Here is a 21,622-nt window from a genome sequence, read left to right as displayed (position 1 = left end):
TTAAGAATTGGAATCGATTTGAAGGTTTTCCCACACTATTTTGTGCCTTTGAGTTTACCATATGACTTCTTTAAGGAAGAAGAAGTGACCAGCACATAATCAATGCTTGATTCATTCACAATTTTCTATGTATTGATAAATCTTTACATTACTACCAACATCAGGTAAAGGCTAGGTTTTCTGACTTGTTCAACTTGCTTAAAAATAAGGAGATTGAAAGCAAACAATCCTTTTCAACACAGCTTCTCTATGGCTATTATCCAAATAGTGATATTCACATATGCGATTTCATATACTTTTTGTATGTCAAATACTTTGAAAAGACAGAACATCTGTTACAGCTAAGTATATACTTCAGGTGAAAAGCACTATAAGAATAAATACTTCTCAAATTATGCATACTTCTTTCGTTGGTTTCCTTTAAATATTACATGACCGTTCTCAGACCCTGTCATGGACTCTTCTTGTGAGGACAGTTACCTTACATTGCTCCCAGAGTTTTCAATCTGAACTTCAGTGTTCTTGTCTTCCCACTTGTTTCCTAAAATGAGAGAAAAGAACAATCTTTATGAATACTTAGGAGCTAACAATGCTTTGCCAAATGATACATGCTATTTATGCTGCAATAATTCACCAACTGATTCCCTTTTCACCTTCTACATAAATGACCAAAATAAACATGATTTGTCTATTTGATTCAGTTTGAAAACATCATTATTACCTAGAGAAGCCAGGTTACTGAGGACTTCCAACATCACATCTCTGTAAAGGTTCTTCTGGGAAGGATCCAGGAAAGCCCACTCCTCCTGGGTGAAGTTCACAGCCACGTCCTCCAAGGTCACTGAGATCTAAAATATCCCACCAAATGTATAGTGGAGGCCAGGAGAGATTGACAGCATGAGAAATCTATACTCAACATGCATGGTGTTCACATGATTCCAGGAGGAACCCTAAGGTAAAGGATGAACTTTGGCTTATCATAAAATGTTGCTTCATCCATTCCCTTCATCAAATGTGCAATACTGGTTTAGTAACTCACAAACACCCTACACCAATGCAATATTTTCAAAACAGTGGAGACTATTGGCTGGAGAGAAGGGGTATTCCATACTATGAGTAATGACACATTTAATTGTCACCCTGATTGGATTAAAAGATACAGATGATTAATGAGATTCTGCCTGTGTCCATGAGGGTGTGTCTACAAATGATTGGCACATGGGATAGTGAGCCAAACAGGCAAACCTTTTTAAGGTAGGCAGCACCAGCCAATAGGACTGTGTCTTAGGTGGAACAAAAGTTGAAAGAAGAAGGAAGCAGCAGCAGAGCAAGCTCCTTTCTTCTCCAATAGGTTCTTGTTTGCTACTGGAATGGTCTGAGGGTATCAGACTCTGCCTTGTTCCCTCTCCCAAAGCGGACTCTGCCAGTGATTCTCCAGGGAGTTTCCAGAACCTTTGGTCTGGACTAGGGCAGCACCATTGATCCCTCTTGTTCTGATGCTTCAGCCTCTTGGACTCTGCAGCAACTACTCTGAAAACTTTCCAGTTGCAGATTGCCATTGTGGACATCCAGCTTTGGGTCAAGTAGGCCAATCTAATAAGTCCCCTTTTATAATCAAACTTCCTCTTGATGCTGTTCCTCTAGAGAACACTGACTAATAAAACTATGTAAGCCAAAAATTGCTCTGAAAAACAAAGTCTAACTAATAAAGAAGTAAATAAACTACCAAGCCATGAAGTTTTACAAATATATACATAAGAAATAATAGTATATGCCAAATACCATTTTTATAATAATGTAAGAATAAATCAATGAGTCATACGTAGAAATTTCAAAACTATGGACAAAAGCAAAGAAACTGATTTTCAATACTATTTCCATCTTGAAATAAATTGGATGATAAATCTTCAAAAGTCATTCCAGAGACTGGGGTTGTGGCTCAGTGGTAGAGCACTTGACTCGCACGTGCAAGACCCTGGGTTCAATCCTCAGCACCACATAAAAATGAATAACTAAAATAAAGGTATTGTGTCCAACTACAAATAAAAAATAAATATTTTTTTAAAATGACATTCCAACTGCTGGTGTGGTAGTTTGCACCTGTAAGTTCAGCCACTAGGGAGGTTAAGGCAGAGAAATGGCAAGTTGGAGGCCAGTCTCAGCAACTTAGCAAGATACTCAGAAATTTAGTGAGACTGATCTTCATTAAGAATAAAAAGGAGGGACTGGGACTGTAACTGAGTGGCAGAGCACGTGGTAGTATGTGTGAGGCACTAGGCACTGGGTATAATCCTCAGCACCACAGAAAAATAAACAAAATAAAGGTATTCTGTCCATCTATAACGATACATATATATATACATACATACATAAGAAGAAGGGCTGAGTATGTGCTCAGTGGTGAATGGGGCTGGGGATGTAGCTCAAGTAGTAGCGCACTCGCCTCGCATGCACAGGGCCTTGGGTTCGAGCCTCAGTACCACATAAAAGTAAAATAAAGATGTTATATAAACCGAAAACTAAAAAATAAATTTTAAAAAAATTACATTGAAGATGGGAGTGATGGTGCACACCTGTATCTTAGAGGTTCAGGAGTCTGAGGCACTAGGCAATGTAGCAAGACTCTGTACCAAAACAAAGAATCTAAAAGGGGTGGGGGTTAAGCACCTCTGGGCTCCATTCCTGATGCCAAAAAAACCCCACGAACCTGCCAAGGCCAGACAAGGACAGTGAAAAACTGTCATCCTTTGTCCAATTCATCACCTTGTGAAGCACAGATACTAGTTTTCATGAAACCACATTCATAAATTTATCCACCACTATTTTTGTAGAATTGGACTCAAAATCATCAGCAATAATGCAAGACAGAGTTTCTCTGTATCTTATGTGGGAATTTGGAATCTAGGACTGCAGTTCAATTTGAAATCACTAAAAATACAAAATTGAATCTTACAAACATTCTACATAAATTCAGGGGTAGCAAATGGTAAATTAGGTAATTAGGTGTGTTCATTTTTTTTCTACCCCCGAAATAAAACCCAGAGACATTTTACTACTGATCCACATCCCCAGTCATTTTTATATTTTATTTTGAGACGCAGTCTCACCAGGTTGCAGAAGGCCCAGCTAAGTTGCTAAGGCTGTCCTCAAATTTGCAAAACTCATGTCTTAGTCCCTGGAGCAGGAAAAATCACAGTTGTGCCCCAGTGTACCTGGCTGTAAGTTGAAAATTTTGACAATGAAAATATAACTAGACTTTAAAATCCAATTCTTTCTTGCCTCTTAATAATACTCCACCCCATAAGGCTCTGAATAAATAAACCTGGGCCTCAGATAAGTGAGCTCATCATTTCAAAGTGATACACAGAAAGCTTTGGTGCTGAGGGAGCACACATGTGTCAGGCTCAAGGGGCAGGGAAGGTCCCTGACAGCAGGAACATGCTCCCTCCAGGTCTTGCTCACTGAAAGCCTCTAGGATCACCCTCCAAGAGACCTGGACCATGATTCCAGTCTATGAGGCTTTTCAGGTTTGCACAGCTCTGCACTGGGGTGGGTGGTCCTTATGCTCTGGGAGAGGTTTCGCTCCTTCACACTGTGAGAGACTGAAAAGGCAGGAGTCACTGCTGACCTGGCCCCTCAGCACCAGCATCCACAGGCTGACTGTCCAACTTTCTCCAAAGAACAGGAACAGGGCTTGGGGAAAACAAGGTTCCAAGAAGTTAGTTGTCTAGATGAGGCTTGTTCCAGGACATTCCTTAGCCCCAAGACCTCAGCTGATCCACCAAGATGCTGTACCTCACAACTTAGGCTGTCCTCTAAGAGGAGCTGACCCAGGGCCTGAAATTCCTTTTACCATGCAGAGCACAGGACACCTGTGAGCACATGGTGGCAGCCCCAGGAATGGATAGTGGCTGAGAACATAGGACTCTCTGAGGTGTCCAAAGAAAACCTGGCTGAGAAAATCAGATTTGGTGTCTACACCCTAGGAAGATATAAAACAACAACAACATCAAAAACAACAACAAAAAACAGAATTTAGGCAGGTGTGAACTGAAGTTCTCCATGAACTTGCTCTATATCAAAGAACCTTCAGACCACCTGACTTTGGGGAACTAGACCACCATGAGTTATAAGACAGGGTTCTGCATCATTGGCAACAATTATCTTGGCCTCTCTAAAGCTCGTTCAAAGCCAATTACCTAAATTTCTGTATTAGTCAAAAAATTTTCTAAACAAATGAACTTCACAGAATATATTACTAACCTTACCAGACATATAACCACCATCTTCCAAAGCTAACAATGTAATAAGGGACCTACAGAAGAAATTTCCCCTTTTTCACTGTAGCCACCCATCTGATGATCCTACCAATGCACTTGGTTAATGTATTCATGCATAACTTCCTTTTCAAATTTTCTTGTCAGGCATGAACAGTGGGGCACAACTATAATCCCAGCAGCTTGAGAGATTGGGTCAGGAGGACTGCTAAATTCAAAGCCAGTCTCAGCAACTTAGTGAAGCCCTAAAAAATGTAGTGAGATCATGACTCAAAATAAAATATAAAAAGGGTTGCTGATACAGTTCAGTGATTGAGTTCCTCTGGGTTCAATCCCTGTTATTAGAAAAGATGTAATTTCTTCCAGAATGGGACACATACATCAATCAGGATAAGGTGAATCCATGTTCCTGAGGATGGTCATTAATATTTGGGTCAAAATAAACTATTTTCCTCAGGTATGGTTGCCAGTGCCTTTAATTCCAACAGCTTGAGATGCTGAGACAGGAGGATCAGAAGTTCCAGGCAAGCCTAGACAACATAGCCAGATCCTGTCTGAAAATAAATTTTAAAAGGGCAGGAGATGAATGACAAGAGAATAAATCAGACATTATTATCGTATTTGACTACATGACCCATGTGAATGGACATTAGGTACAATCAGAAAAAAAAAGAAGTTACACTCTATTTACATATGGTGTGTCAAAATGCATTTTACTGTCATGTAAAAGTAATAAAAGTCAAGAAAAAAATATCTTCTACCAAAAACAAACAAACATACAAAAAAGAGATGAGGATGTAGCTAAAGATTCAATATCCCTAGTATGAATAATGCACTGCCTTATTTCATTTAAAGCAGCTATTTTACCAGAACACAAGATGTGTCAAGTTACTATTCTTTCCCCTAAAGGATGATATTCAGAAACAGAAAAAAAAATTATGGGCCATGGATGTGGCTCAAGAGGTAGCATGCTCGCCTGGCATGCGTGCGGCCAGGGTTCAATCCTCAGCACCACATACAAACAAAGATATTGTGTCTGCCAAATTAAATAAATAAATATTAAAATTCTCTCTCTCTTTCTTAAAAAAAAAAAAAAAAGCTTATGCTTGCCAGAGATAGTGGCACTTGCCTGTAATCCCAGGGACTCAGGAAGTTGAGGCAGAATGATCATAAACTGGAGGACTGTGTCCAAAACAAGTGGTACATGATCTCTTTTTAAAAAACTGGGGGGGGGGTTTCCTGAGGATTTAACTGATAAACCTTCTCTAGTTTTGATCCCCAATATAAAAAGAAAATATTCTTTGCAATACTTCACTAAAGGAAAAGTGAAAAGGAATAGACTGTGGTCATTTGAAACACAGGAAGAAAATATATTTGAGAGTGATGAGAAGTGGAGAGGAAGATGGCATTTTAGAACGCAGCAGGCAACTGCAAATGAAGGACCTACAGCAGCCTTCACAGACTCTGAACAGGGAAAAGGAAAGTGGATTTGCATCCTGCTTCCTACACATTTGGAAGAGTGGGGGCGGGCCACCAGCAGGGAGAGGAGGGGAAGCCAGGGACCTGAGCAGCCCATTCAACAATGGAAGCCACAGAATGGAGCCCAGGGCCACCTTCCAGCCAGAATTGGGCCTCATGCTCTGAGCTGACCTCAGGGACCAGCCCACTCCTCAGGCCCAGGGAGCAGAAGCCCAGAGACAAATACCATGGAGGACTAGGCCGCACCCTCTGCACCAATTTCAGGCACCCAACACCCAGCTCACCCGGGAGGACCAGGAGATAGAGGCTTAGGGTCAGTCGCCAGGGAGGTGACTTCAAGTTTCTACCATCCAGCCCAACCCCCAGGACCAGGGTAGAGACCCAGGGCAACCTCCAGAGGAGACTCCGCCAGGCTCCGCAGCTCACTGGTTTGCGGGGCCCCAAGGCAGGTGCTGACCCCGTACCTTCAGCCCTCGTCACATACCCACCATTTTTATCTTCCTTGGGGACCCGGAGTTCTCTTGAGGAACCCCTGAGCACCAGAGCTCTCCGGGACACGGGCTGCTCAGAATCACCTAGGCCTTCAGGGCAGAGCACATGGGGCCCAGGAAGGAAGAGCGGAGTTGGTGAGGAGGAAAAGCCCGCGAGATTTCCAAAGCCCGCCCTTCCCCTCTGTTCATGAATCTGATTGGACAGTTCCACCCCAGAAACACTAATGGGCCTCCTCCAGGAACACCTCTGCCTTATGACAGACAGCTAATGTTATCCAATCACTTCCTAAAACTCCCTAGAGTGACAGATCCTTGGTCCCAGTCCTTTTCAGGTGGAGTGTCTTTGCTGGGTTGGAAAAATAACCCAGTTAGAAGCCTTTGCTTGGAACTTGGTGAGGATGGGATTAAGCTATGGCTCTGGGAGACTGCTTTCCCAGCATGGGTGATTCCCTGGGTGTGAACCCACCACAGAAACAAAGACAATTTTAAAAAAAGTTACTTGAGGAGGCTGAGGCAGGAAAAGCCCAAGGTTCAGGTCAGGATCTACAGTGTTACCCGTGTTTACTGTGACGGGTCCTTGCTTCCCCAAATGCTGAAGTATAACACAGAGAAGCACGTGGAGAGTGGAAAGTGGAAGGCTTAATTAAGGAAGAGCAGAAAAGATTCACCCCCACCCCCAGGAAGAAGGGGACTGGAAAGGAGAAATCCTTGGAAAACAGAAGTCTTCTCTCTTTTACATCTAATGTCATCTTTTGTCCTCCCACATTCCTGTCCTTTATTTCTCTTTATTGTGCATGTGATGGGGGTTGCAGGTGGAAGGACAAAGGGTGGGAAACTGGTGGACTGGTGGGGCATGGACAGAAACCAGGGCAAGAACAGCCTAGGGTGGTTGGATTAGCATCTCCCTGTTTTACTGGGAGCTACTTCATTAACACTTATTTAGGACCTGCCCAAGGTCATGGTGAAGTGGCTCCCTCTTTCTCCACAGAAAAGCCCTCTTCCCCATGGCTGATTTTAGGACTGTCACCAAAAGAGTCCATTGTAGATAAACTTCCTATTTTCATGTCTCCCTGTTTACTTGGCCACTGACCGAGAAGATACCAGCACTCCAGGTGCTGGACACCCCCTTACTAGTCATCACAAACCCATCCAGTATAGTACTTTGAAGAAATGTGCAAAGGAGGTCTCTGGCCTTGAGCTGGGCTTCACAGAGATGTGTACATTTTTAATATAAGTTGCAATTGGGCTCCATGGTAACAGCTGGCAGGGGGAGGAAAGAAAGGGGAGAAGAAGCTCTCCCCTTCTCAGGTGCTGACCTTGAAGAGTTAACTTGCCCAGAACAGTGAAAGAAAAAGCTGCTTTTGTGTGAACTTCTGAGCCCCTCCCCTTACATGCTGGGTATAAAACTCTGAAACTACCTGAACTTGGGGTTCAGGGGATTGATTGATTACAGCAAAGGCTGCACCCTCTGAACCTGGCTGCAGGCAAGTAAAAGTGTTTCCTGCTATGTTTGGTGCCTTGCCTCATTTGTCCCTACAACAATGGAAAATTAATATTTCAATTTCTCAGGTGTTGTTCTGGTTTTCCCAGGTTCAGATTAGACTCCATTTTCTTTATGGTTCCTATTGGACCACATTAACCTAGCTACATAGACTCTTCTCTTTAAACCTGGCTTCACAAACAGGGAAATCCTATCTGAAAATAAAATAAAAGGGTTGGAGATCTAGCTCAGGGATCAATCCCCACAGGGAATATACCACAGAACCTCAAAGAAAAAGATACCTATATCCATATATAGAATCACTTGGTGTGACCTCAGACAACTTAGCAAGACAGTCACAAAATTTTTGAAACAATATTTAAAGATGTCACATATATCACACTTGTGTGATATCTAAAAATAAAAAAAGGTTGACAATTATTTCTGTAATTCTCCTCACCTTCTGCCCCCTGATCATTTCAGGAGATAGCCTGAGCTAAGGAAGTAAGCAATTGGTGTTGGTGATTTGGCCCAGTGCTCTGTCCCCAGCAGAACAGGGGAAAATAAGGAAGTGGAGTGAATCCTCTAAGGCAGCAATGTGCACTGGAAATAAAATGGCTGCTTTGTGCTTAATGTCCAAGTTCTACATTCCACTATTAGGGCAGTTCTAGGAAGTGACCTGACTCTGGTGACCCCACACATCAGGTCATCTGTTTACCCCCAAACCAAACAGAAAATGTCATGATGAAAAGCAGGAAAGGAACTTTGATCAGTGAAGCTACACCAGGAAGACCAGGGCACCATGTCCTTAGCTGTCTCTTCAGGGCTGTCTAGGACTCTCAGGTTTTATAGAAAGGGTAGTCAGTCATAGGCATGTGTGTAGAGGGCACACTGTATGTAGGTTAGCTGTCATCTGTGGCTTCAGGCATCTGTGGGTCTCATAAAATGTCTGTGAGCTCATGGTCACGTGCCCCCTTGACACACTTCACCCCATTGCATGTTATGCTCCAATTCAGGGCCCCCAAAAGACCACAAGAGGCCAAGATCCATGTAAGCAGCAAAGAGGTATTTATTGTGAGCTACCTCAGTCCTCCTTGTGCACACAGCAACTGCTGACGCTGAGAGGCCCCAAACCCAGGGTATGCAGCAGTTTTATGCACTCTTTGGGGAAGGCAGGGCCTTCACATGCATCATAGCATCTCTTAGCAAATCATCACACACCGCAGGGAAATTATAAAACAACTCAAAAATATGATTAGCACATTCACTGGTGGGAACAATTGGGTAGGGGTGAGTGGCTGGAACAAGAGGGGGATTCCTTTGAACTGATTGGTTTAAGCCAAGAAGGGTGTTCCTGCTGAGCTCTGGGGTTTCCCAACATGTCATCAACCTCCATAAACTACTGGGAGGGTCATCTGGCATCCCAGGTATTTTCCCTGTATCATGCTAATAGGTGGCTGCTGGGAGGTTGCTATGGGTCCCCACCTAGCCTGACTAAGTCAGGGACACCTAGCACAGCAGATCTCTCCTGTTATTTTCAGATAAACAACTCAGCAGGGTGGGAGGGTTAGTATATGCCTAGGAGTGCTCTGTAGGTATTTCTAAGGACAAGGGTCACACCACCCCCCTCCTTGGACAGACTTTGCTCTGAGGTAGAGGCTGGTTTTTCATGCACAGGCTGACCTGAATTCATCTCTCAGGTAGGATCCTCTCCCTTGTGTTCTGTCCATGTTAGTGGTTCAGAGGCACCAACATGTTCAAGAAAAGCCACAAGCCCACCAGCTCCTGCCTGGTAAGCACCAAATCCCTAGCTGCTGACCCAGGGCTCTCACTTCCTGGGTTTCAACTGATAGTTAAACCAGAAAGAAACAATACCCCTGCTCAGCTCGGCCCATAAAGCCTGCATATGAAAGCCCACTTGGGGCACATATGGCCTGTGGCGTTGATACCGCTGGTTACTGGCGAGGAGTTCTGCCCCCTCACACATTGAAGCTTGAACATTAGCGAAGCAAGCCCAGGCAAGCACACAAAGCAGGCTTTATTCAAAAATGAGGAACCTGGACTTCTCCCCAGGAGGAAGAAGGGAGCCATCCTGGTATTCCCAGAAGGGAGGTGTTCAATCTTTATTTTGTGAGTCCTCGTCTGCCTTTCTTCTCCATTACTTTCCCCCTTATCTTTCTCCTTCCTGCCTTGGTGCCTAGGCCCAGACATGCTTGGTGAGATGGCACAAAGGTGACAAACAGGGGGGCTGAAGGGGGAAGGGCAGGATGGAGCAGCCAAGGACACATTAACAACCTTGTAGCTCTCTGTAGGGAGGGCCAACTCCTGAGACAGGATATCTCAGCAACAGAATGGAGCAAGGGCAGGTTCTTGATGAGGGGGGAGCAAGTGCTCTGAAGGAACCAATATTTCTGTTCCTCAGAGGACAGTCTGCAACTTGCCAGACTCACTCAAAATTGACTCCATTTTCCTGTCTGTACTGACTGCCTGTCTCATTCTGGCTCCAGTATCTACCCCTTCCTGGAAAGTAAATACAATTGTATTCTTTACTCTTAGCTTGGACTTGGTTAAGTCTTTCACATCCTGCACAGTAACCCAAAGTCATTCCACCTACCAATATTACCCATGGACATTGGGCGGGGGGCTAACATATGCACAGTCATATTCCCAAAAGTGTGGAATTGTGGCCACATACCAGTTGGGGGATGAGAACTCAACTGCAGGGGCTTTGTTCTCCACTCTGTGCTGGGCATTGAATCCATGGCAGGGCCACATTAGGCCTGAGCTATGTCCCCATACTCCTTTTTATTGTCCTACAAAGAAGGTGGGTGGGAGCATAAATGTAATGGATTTGAGTATAAATCTCTGATGAACCCAGCCTAATTCAATCTTAATATTAGGAGCCATCTCATCATAAAATCATGAAAAGTTAATTTTTGTTTTACTATAAATTTCTAGCCTTGCTGGGAATCCCTGCCTGGGGCTTGTGCTCACCTATGCCTGGCTTTCCCTGGCCAGACAACAATCCTCTCTAACACCTTTGTGGTGCCTCATAAATCCTGGCTCCCCCTGACCAAATAACAACCCTCTTGAAAACCACAGTGGTGCCTCATAAATTTTGATGTAGGGATTTGAATTTATTTACTATCCCACGTGCCAATCATTTGTAGACACACCCTCATGCACACACACAGAATCTCATTAATCATCAGTATCTCTTAATCCAATCAGGATGACAATTAAATGTATCATTACTCATAGTATGGAATACCCCCTTCTCTCCAGCTGATAGTCTCCACAGTTTTCAAAATATTGCATTGGTATAGGGTGTTTGTTAGTTACTAAACCAGTGTTGAATATTATTTGACCCAGAGAATGGATGAAGCAACATGTTATGATAAGCCAAAGATCATCCTTTACCTTAGGGTTCCTCCTGGAATCATGTGAACATCATGCATGTTGAGTATAGATTTCTCATGCTGTCCATCTCTCCTGGCCTCCACTACACATTTGGTGGGATATTTTAGATCTCAGTGACCTTTAAGGTAATTAGGAGTTTTTGGTTTTTTCTTTTTTTTTTTTTTTTTGGTTTGTTTCTCCTGAGATTAAGAGATATTATACTACTGAGCCACATCCCCAGTCATTTTTATACTTTATTTTGAGATGCAGTCTCACCAGGTTGCAGAAGGCCCAGCTAAGTTGCGAAGGCTGTCCTCAAATTTGCAACACTCCTGTCTCAGCCCCTGCAGCAGGAAGGATCACAGGTGTGCCCCACTGTACCTGGCTGTATGTTGTGGACTTTAACAATGGAAATATAACTAGACTTTAAAATCCACTTCTTTCTTGCCTCCTTAATAATAGTCCATCCCGTTTGGCACTGAATAAATAAACCTGGGCCTCAATGGATATTTAATGTTGGTATGAATTTAGATAATTAGTAAAAGAAAAAAATTGAGAAAAGTAAATTATTTCTAAATATAATTTCAAATAAACATGAAAAAAGATCAGATTGATAACCTCATGTATTATGATGCTTCAGTAACTTAGTTATTAGCAAGTAAAAACACACTATTTACAACCAAATAATACTACAATAATATCTATCATTTTCTTTTTCTATAGGACTGTCAATGACTCACCTACCATGAGATGGACATAATTATTCTGATTTAAAATTTTGGAAAAAGAGAGAAGAGAGATAATGAATGACACATAAATCAGATATGTTTTCTTGGGTGTCAAAAAAGCCACCACAGCATCTGCTTTATTACCTGTGTTCCAGTCTTCTAACATTCTAACACCTATCTATAAGGTTATATTAATAAACAGAGTCTGCATATAAACATAATATAAACAGAGTCTGTTTATATTAATAAAACCTCACATGGAAGCAGCCTTAACCATCATGAATTTGTTTCAATAATGGAAATGAAAGGGTAAAGTTTCTAAGCTGGAAGGCTTGAATTAAAATGTAAAAGATTAGGTATTATTGAGTTCCTCTGTTACACCCAGATTCCTGAGATAGTTAAGACCACACCCTACTAGCCATTTAGCCTAGGGCCCTGTGCAGTTTGTCACAGGGCCCAAACCAATCAGTTTGAATGTGTACCCTGCTTAGGAATGACCAATCACCTCCGTCCAACCTGTTCCAGCCAATGAATGTGCCAATCACGTCTCAGAGTTGTTGTTCAATTTCCTCGCGCCTCATGATGATTTGTTCTGATGTATGCAAAGCCCACCGCCCTCTCCAAAAAGTGTACTTAAGCTCTGCTTCACCTTTGCTGGGGGCTCTAGGCTGCTCTCCCTTCTTGAGTAAGCACAGAGCCACAGAGTGCTGGAATGGATCCCCAATAAATATCCCCTTTTGCCAATTGCATGGAGTCAGTCTCTTGGGTGGTCTCTCCCTCTGACATTTCCCTAGACCCTTACAGAAAGATATTTTTTTCTCATGTAAAAATACATCAAATTGAGATCAGTGGTCCAATTTCATTTTTATCCATTGAATCAGCTGAAAGTACCTTTCCAGAAGCCCATGTCACAATGTTTTCACTTGCTTTGCTTTTCTTACATTCCCTCCAAATCATGAAGTCTTCATTTCAGCAGCACTTACAATATCAAGAAATATGCTCTCCAACAACAAAAAAAAATTCTGTTCCAACCCATTGTCCCATTTGGTCAACTCAATTTTGGCTGAATGAAATTTGTGTTTCCCTCAGACTACAAGTAAAAACAAATTATAAATCACAGCCAGTCAAAGATGACACAAACACAGTTCTAAATGGGGGCATGTTCCAGGGAGCATAATACATCCAGGGAGCCCTGCAGTCTTCCCCTGGGTGGGCACAGGACAGGTCAATGGAGGTTCTTAAATCACACTATCACAGCAGATCAGAACCCAAGTTCTCTGCTGGAGGCCCTGTCTCCTACTGGCAGGGTACCCAGGGTGTGGGAAGAGTATACCAGGGTTCCACATGACAGGGGGAGTAGTCCACCCTGTGGCACACACCAGGTTGACCCTGGGGCCCAGTGTACCAAGACTCTATAGCAGGAGGAGATGCCAAACGTGCACCATACACCATGTTGACCTGTGCAGAGTGGGGTCTGGCAGGAGTCCATGAGGCTAAGAGGGGATGTGTTTCCTGGTGGCCACCAAGGCCATCAAGAAAGAGGAATGTGAGTGTGGAGAACTGAGGGGACTCTGAGCTCAGGCAGTGCAGGGAAGAAGGCGACAGTGAAGAGCAGATCCAGGCAGGACTGGGTGGTCATGGCCCAGGAAGTTCATCAGACCCAGGAGTAAATGGGCATCCATGCAAGTGCCTCCTGCTCCACAGTCATTAATAGACCCAAGGACTAGCAATGTCCAGGCCTCTTGGGCACAATGACCCCAGCAGAGCACAGCAAGAACACCCAGAAGTTTATATCAACATGCAAAACCCCTTGCAGTACAGGGCAAGCACTGGAAAGCAGGATCCTGGAAATTTACTGGCTGTAGGGTCAAGAGGAGTATTGCCTTCATGAAGGCTGACCACCTCCAGGGTCCTACACCCACTGTGGACTTCAAATGGGTCATGACTGCTGGTAAGGAAGCTCTAAAGTGTCTGGGAGCCTTGAAACTAGTGCTCCAGAATCCCATCAGAGACCTTGCTGTTAATGTTAAAAGAAAAATTCCTGGCTACCATGTGAAATTTTTTGCCAGTTGAGGCTCTATTACTGATGTGGGGCATATGAGGCTGGATGCCTGGGGAAGACTCAGGAAGCAGAGTCATTGACAGCAGGGCTCAGGAGGGTATCACCTAAGATTTTCTGTACCTAGATGTTGGAATTTTATTATCTTTATACCCGGGGTGGGGAGGGGGTGGAGGTTTATTCATTTTTATTTATTTATTTTTTGTAGGAGTCTACATAAAATTTTTTTTGGTTGTTCAAGAAAGTGAATTTTTAATCATTTTTGAGATTATTCACATGTCTTCCAAGCTTTACTAGAAAAGAAGCAGTCATATAATTACATCTTTTTTTTTTTAAAGAAAGAGTGAGAGAGAGTGAGAGAGTGGGAGAGAGAGAGAATTTTACTATTTATTTTTTGGTTCTCAGAGGACACAACATCTTTGTTGGTATGTGGTGCTGAGGATCGAACCCGGGCTACTCGCATGCTAGGCAAGCGCGCTACCTCTTGAGCCACATCCCCAGCCCCATATATAATTACATCTTCATTCTAATGTATATTGAGTTCTTTGCAAATCTTTTTAATGATATTTGTTTTAAAGAACATTATGGTGAGGGTCTCTGGAGAAGCTTACTTAAGATTCTTAGGTGAAGAAGGGAGCACCAATACATTAGGACATTCAACTGGGGCCCTCCTTACCTAGTTTTGATCACATGCTGTGTATGAAGAAAATCATCACATGATGGTTCCAGGGCTACTGAGGTTCCCTGAACACAGAGAGAAGTCCAGCCTGGGTTTTCCGGCATATTCCACCTAAGTATTAATCATAGTGATAAAAGCTAAATTGGATGTCAGTGGTTAAAATTCCCTGCTGTTAACGATGTTTAAGAAGAAAGGGACCAGATGAAAACATGGAGGAAAACCTGCAGAGCTGTATCTACTGGCGTGGTCATCAGTGGGTCCACACACACAGCCACAGCAAACTCACCACCTGAGCTAGGGTAGGGCTCACTGCTAGAGCACCTGTCTAGCAGGCACAAGGCAGGATTGGGTCCCTGGTACCAGGGAAAGAGAAGAAATAGAAAGCAACTCAAATAAGTACAGGGCAAAGTATATTTTTAGAAGATGTCTCTCCTAACAATACATACAAATTACAACTTTTATAATGCTCTTTAATGTGCCTACTTACAACACAACACATGAGACTTAGAAGAAACACGAGTGACACAGTGGTGGTCCCAGAGTCATCAACAGGCCAATAAGGCACCAAGGAAAAGGAAGAGGCCAGTTGTAGGGCACAAAGGGTCACATCTCTATGGTCCCAGCATCTAGGAGGCTGAGGCAGGGTGACCACAAGTTTGAGGCCAGCGTCACCCCATCTCAAAAAATAACAATAAAAGAGCTAGGGGGAAGCTCAGTAGTGGAGAACTCCTGGGTGAAATCTGAAGGAAAGAAGGGAGCAAAGGAGGAACAAAGAGACATTTAGCCAATGTGCCCAGAATGCTGGAGTGCACAGGCCTCAACTCACATACACAATGTGTAAGCAAACTTTAGAAACACACAAAACAATGAGCTGAGAAGACATGATGTAATAATTGATTTTTGAGAAAAAAAAATAATGGGCAGCAATGTTGTGAGAAAAGTCAAAGAAATCAATAGTTGCATTACACAGAGAAGATTAAAGAACTGCACTAGGGAGAATATGTAGAGAAAGGGTGACTTGATCCTGTACATGCGTGTGCACGTGGGTATGAGTGTGCAAGTATGGGTGGCACAACTCAGCCCTCTCAGTTGTTTGCTTTTGTAGTGTCACTTGGTGCTTTAGATAACACTCACATGAGCACCAGGGCACGTTCCATAGTCTCTGTGACTCTGCAAAGTTGATTATCTGGTGTCTGGTGCACAGAGGGAACAAAACAATGTTTGTGAAAAAAATTTCTGTAATACTCATGTTGATTACTTACATTTCATTTTATCATTAGATCTTAATACAAATGAATAGTTTTTTCCCTTAAATATTAAAACAATTCTCCCACCCTCTTTTCAACAAAATTATCGAAAATAAAATTTTTCAAAATGGACTTCAGTTTAGTCCAACTGGAAATATAAAAATTTGGGGTATAAGCTGTGAATTAATGTCTTTGTGATGCTCAGAATCATTGTAGAATCTTAGAGCTTTAAGGGCATTAGTATACATAAACACAGTAAAAAGGAATTCTTGCCTATGAATCAATTAAGACTTGGAAACTCTACAAAATCCAGGCATATATTGATTTACATCAAAGTCTCAAGAAACATCAAGGAGCCAGGCATGATAGCACATCTGTAATCCCAGTGGCTATAGTTTGAAAATCACAAGTTCAAACCCAGCCTCACCAACATACTGAGGCCCTTGGAAAGAATTTATAAAATACTTCAATCAAAATTAAAAAAAAATAAAAATGGGTAGGGATGGGATCAGGGCTTATGCACTTCAGATATGATGGTGGTGGTGGTGGTGATGATGACGACGATAATTATAATAGTAATGCTTATTTTCTTTGGCCCTCAATTCTATGACCCTGGTAATTATATTTAAAACATCTCACAGTTTTTAATTTTTTCACAACATATATAAGAGTCATAAGATATATGAGGAGACAGAAAATATCATATTATTCATAAACCTGGAAAAAGTTATTTTTAATTATGAGACCAGAGTCATAAAATATCATTTGTTTGTTCTTTTCTTTTTAAAGAGAGAGTGAGAGAGGAGAGAGAGAGAGAGAGAGAGAGAGAGAGAGAGAGAGAGAGAGAGAGAGAGAGAGAGAGAGATTTTTAATATTTATTTTTTAGTGCTTGGTGGACACAACATCTTTGTTGGTATGTGGTGCTGAGGATCGAACCTGGGCCGCACGCATGCCAGGTGAGTGGTCTACTGCTTGAGCCACATCCCCAGCCCATAAAATATTATTTGTTTGCTAAGGTCTTTAGTGGAAAATATATGGGCAATATGAGAGAAATTGGACTCAAAAGAAGAAGAGAGATGAAAACTCTAAAAAAAAAATTAAAAAGCTGCCAATACAGGTTCATGCATTTTAACTACAAATCTCGTGTACTATTCTATAACATACTTCTATGTACAAAATCATACTACACACTAGATTTTGTGCACACACACACACACAGAGTAAATATGAAATTATGTCATCATATGGGAGAATTGACTACCGATCAACAAATATAGAGAGAAAAATTAAATCTAACAAGAAGAGATATTTAACAGGGAGAAACATGTTGCTTTTACATCTTCATGCTGACACAATTCCGACATCCAATCCAGGGTGCATTCTCCTTACCTCTGAATAGAAAGAAATGAAGACACACACCCTTTTTAAATGCCTACACTGGTTTTCTCAGAAAAAGAGGATTCTTGCTGAAGGGGTTGCATGACTATAATTCCACTGGAAAAGCAGGCTGAGGCAGGGGATCTCAAGTTCAAAGTCAACCTCAGCAACATAGTGAGGACCAAAGCAATTCAGTGAGACCATGTCTAAATATTTGAAAAAAAAAAAAAAGAACTAGAATGTGGCTCAGAGGTTAAGTGTCTCTGGGTTGAATCCCTGGTACCAAAAAAAAAGTAAAAGAAATTAAAATAAAAATTCTCAAGTCTATGTAAGTCTAAATGGATCTGAAGGGCTGGGGATGTGGCTCAGGCGGTAGCACTCTCGCCTAGCGTGCGTGCGGCCTGGGTTCGATCCTCAGCACCACATACAAGCGAAGATGTTGTGTCCGCTGAGAACTAAGAAAAAATGAATAAATGTTAAAATTCTCTCTCTCTCTCTCTCTCACTCTCTCTTTAAAAAACATAAAAATAAATAAATAGATCTGAAACAACTGAAGGTCTCACCACATTTTTATATACAAGGCTTTTCTCCAGAGTGAGTGCTTCCATGATGTTCAAAAAGAACATGCAAAAGTGAAAGTGTCATCACATTGTTTAAAGAACAGAAGGGTTTTCCCTGATGTGAATCCCTTAATGTCTTTGAAGGAAACCATGAAAGCTGAATACTGCCCCACACGGCTTTTCCACAGGATTTTCCACAGTATGAGTCCTTTCTACAAGTGAACAAAACGGAAACACTTGAACACTTACTTGCATATGATTTATTTATTTTGGCATGAATCTTTCAAGAAAAGTCTTCCCAGAACTTATAAAAACTCGGAAAATTAGAAAACTTCCCACATTAATCACATTCTCAGGGCTTCTCTCTGTATTGTCATATATGAGAAGGAAAGCAGGACTGGGATGGGAAGCTGACAGAATGTACACAATCTTCCACATTGTGAGGTTTTTTTTTTCCAGTGTGAGTGAAATGACTTTGAAGGCAACAGGAAAAATGGAATGATTTTCCAAATTCTCCACATTTAATGCTTTATTCAGTTGAATCTAGTAGAGTTTGCCTTTAATCACGGAGACTCGGGGTCTGAGGCAGAAGGATCACAAATGTGAAGCCAAACTCAGCACCTAAGCAAGGCCCTAAGGAACTCAGCAAGTCCCTGTCTCAAAATAAAAAGGAAAAACGTTGTGGCTCAGTGATAGATGACCCCCAAACTAAATCCCCAGTACTATTTATAGGTAGGTCGGTAGGTAAGTAGGTAGGTAGGTAGGTAGGTAGATAGATACATTTGGACATGTGAGCACTCTCTTCTCTTTGAATTTGACAAGAAATATTGATTTACCACATTTCACATTCAAAGAATTTTTCTACAGAAAACTTACTACATGTTAAAGAGTGAAACATTATTAACAGAAGACTTTGCCAATTGGTTTCATGAGTACGATTTCTTTTCACTATGGGATCCTTCATGTAAGTGAAGCTGAGCAGATGTAACAAAGGCTTTTACACATAGTTTACAACCATAGAGCTTCTCTCCAATATGTGTTCTCCCATGTCTTTGAAGGTCACTGGAACTAGCAAAGGCTTTGCCACATTGCTCACATTCATAGGGCTTTTCTCCAGTATGAGATTTTTCAAGTTTGGGAAGGTAACTGGAACTAGCAAAGAAATTGCCACACTGCTTACATTCATAGGGCTTCTCCCCACGTATGTGTTCTTCTATGTCTGTGAAGCCCACTGGATGTAGCAAAGGCTTTGCCACACTGCTCACATGCATAAGGCCTCTCTCCAGTATGGATTCTTTTATGTAAGTAAAGGCCAGAGGAACGACTGAAGGCTTTTCCACACTGCTTACACCCATAGGGCTTCTCTCCAGTATGCGTTCTTCCATGAATCTGAAGGAAACGGGATCTAACAAAGGCTTTCCCACACTGCTTACATTCATAGGGCTTTTCTCCAGTATGAGTTTTTTCATGTGAGTGAAGCTCACTGGATCTAGTAAAGGCTTTGCCACACTGCTTACATTCATAGGGCTTCTCCCCAGTATGTGTTCTTTCATGTCTGCGAAGGCTATAAGACCTAGGAAAGGCTTTGCCACACTGCTTGCATGCATAAGGCTTCTCTCCAGTATGAATTTTTTTATGTGAGTGAAGGCCAGAGAAACAAGTGAAGGCTTTTCCACACTGCTTACATTCATAGGGCTTCTCTCCAGTATGAATTCTTCCATGAATCTGAAGACAAGTGGATTTAGTAAAGGCTTTGCCACACTGCTTACATTCATAGGGCTTTGCTCCAGTATGAGTTTTTTCATGTGAGTGAAGGATACCGGATGTAGCAAAGGCTTTGCCACACTGCTTACATTCATAGGGCTTTTCTCCAGGATGAGTTTTTTCATGTCTCTGAAGTTCACTGGAACTTGCAAAAACTTTTCCACACTGCTTACATTTATAGGACTTCTCTCCAGTATGTGTTCTTCTATGCCTTTGAAGGTCACTAGAACTAGCAAAGGCTTTGCCATAAAGCCTACACTCATAGTACTTGTCTCTAGTATGAATTTTTTCATGTTGGTAAAGGCCAGAAACATTAGCGAAGACTTTTCCACACTGCTTACATTCATAGGGCTTCTCTCCAGTATGTGTTCTTCCATGTATTTGAAGGTAACTGGATGTAGAAAAGGCTTTTCCACACTGCTTACATTCGTAGGGCTTCTCTCCAGTATGTATTCTTCCATGAATCTGAAGGTAACTGGATGTAGAAAAGGCTTTTCTACACCACTTACATTCATAGGGCTTCTCTCCAGTATGTGTTCTCTGATGTCTTCTAAATAAACTGGGGTAAGCAAAGTCTTTCCCACATACCTTACATTTGAAGCATGCATTCCCCATGTGTGTGATCCTCTGCCTTTGAAGACTTGTGTGTGAAATAAAGGTTTCACGATCTTGTTTACATTCATAGAATTTCTCTCCATAATGAGTTCTTTTATGTCTTCTAAATAAAGAAGGGAAATGAAAGGCTTTCCCACATACCTCACATTGAAAAGGTTTACCTCCACTGTGTGTTCTCACGTGTCTTTGAACACGTGTGGAAGAAGATGAGGCTTCACCACATTGTTGATATTCATAGGGTTGCAACCCAGTATGAGTATCTTCATGTCTTTGAATGTCACTAGAATAACTGAAGACGTTCCCGCGTACTGTACTTTCATAAGGTCCCTCTCCAGTTTGTATTAACATTTGTGTGTGAACATTTTTTAGAGAAACCAGGGATTGCCTATAGTGTTTAAATTCACGAGGCTTCTCTTCACATTCTTCGTGTCCAGAGTGAGATGTGATGTGCCTATGAAGTAATGAAGGGCATATGAAGTCTTTGGCACACATATAATAACCACATGGATTTACTCTATTAAAATTTTTCTTTGTCCAGTTAAGAACTGGAATTTCATTGAAACTTTCCCCACACTATCTTCTTGGCCATTGAAGTTTACCACATGGCTTCTTTGAAGAATGACCAGCACATTATCAATGCTTGATTCATTCATGATTTTATACTTATTTATAGGACCTAGGCTTACATTACTATCAACATCAGGTAAGGCGAGGTTTCCTGATGTGTTTAAATTGCCTCAAAATCAAGAAATTGAAAGGAAACAATCCTTTGCAATGCAGCTTCCCTATGGTGATTATCCAAATAGTGATATTCACATGCAATTTCCAAGTACTTGGAAAAAAACTGAATATCTGTTACAGTTAAGTAAATATTTCTGGTAAAAAAAATCTTATAAGAATAAATATATTTCAAATTGTGCATACTTCTTGAGTGGGTCTATTTTAAAAATTATATGACCTTCTCAGATTCCCTCAAATACACCTCTTGTGGGTACAATTACCTTAGAATGCTCTCAGAATTTTTGATCTCATCTTCAATATTATTTTCATCCAATTTGTTTTCTAAAATGAGAAACCAGAACAATCTGTATGAATTCTTAGAACACAGAACTGCTTTGCCAAATTGTAGGTGCCTTTTATGCTGCAGTAAATCAACAATGTATTCCCTGTTCATGTTGTATATAAATGACAAAAATAAACATGAGTTCTCTATTTGATTAATTTTAAAAACATCATTATTACCTATAGAAGCCAGGTTTCTGAGGACTTCCAGCATCACATCTCTGTAAAGGTTCTTCTGGGAAGGATCCAGCAATGCCCACTCCTCCTGGGTGAAGTTCACAGCCACATCCTCAAAGGTCACTGAGATCTAAAATATCCCACAAATGTTAACTGGAGGTCAGGACAGATTGACAGCAGAAGAAATATTTACTCAACAGGCTTGATGTCCACAGGATTCTATGAATT

At 41.7% G+C, this 21,622-nt stretch overlaps 2 protein-coding genes across 2 annotated transcripts in view; both read right to left on the bottom strand.

Moving 5' to 3' along the window:
• The window catches only part of LOC144371977 (uncharacterized), a 69,419-nt gene that overhangs the window by 3,192 nt on the left and 44,605 nt on the right, over nucleotides 1–21,622 (bottom strand). The window contains exons 2-3 of the mRNA XM_078035335.1: nucleotides 722–848; nucleotides 481–541 (exon numbers count right to left, since the gene is read on the bottom strand). Coding sequence (XP_077891461.1) covers nucleotides 481–541; nucleotides 722–848 — 188 coding nt within the window. The remainder of the gene's footprint in view (nucleotides 1–480; nucleotides 542–721; nucleotides 849–21,622) is intronic.
• On the bottom strand, nucleotides 18,288–21,594 carry LOC144371979 (uncharacterized). Its single transcript, XM_078035337.1, is given in 4 exon segments — nucleotides 18,288–18,975; nucleotides 18,977–20,606; nucleotides 21,157–21,217; nucleotides 21,398–21,594. Coding segments are annotated over 4 exon segments (1,998 nt in total). The 5' UTR covers nucleotides 21,432–21,594; the 3' UTR covers nucleotides 18,288–18,702.

Source organism: Ictidomys tridecemlineatus, chromosome Y, assembly GCF_052094955.1.
Source record: "Ictidomys tridecemlineatus isolate mIctTri1 chromosome Y, mIctTri1.hap1, whole genome shotgun sequence".
Classification (NCBI taxonomy): domain Eukaryota; kingdom Metazoa; phylum Chordata; class Mammalia; order Rodentia; family Sciuridae; genus Ictidomys; species Ictidomys tridecemlineatus.
Note: the sequence above shows the minus strand (reverse complement) of the source record. Positions and strands in the feature narration are given on the sequence as shown.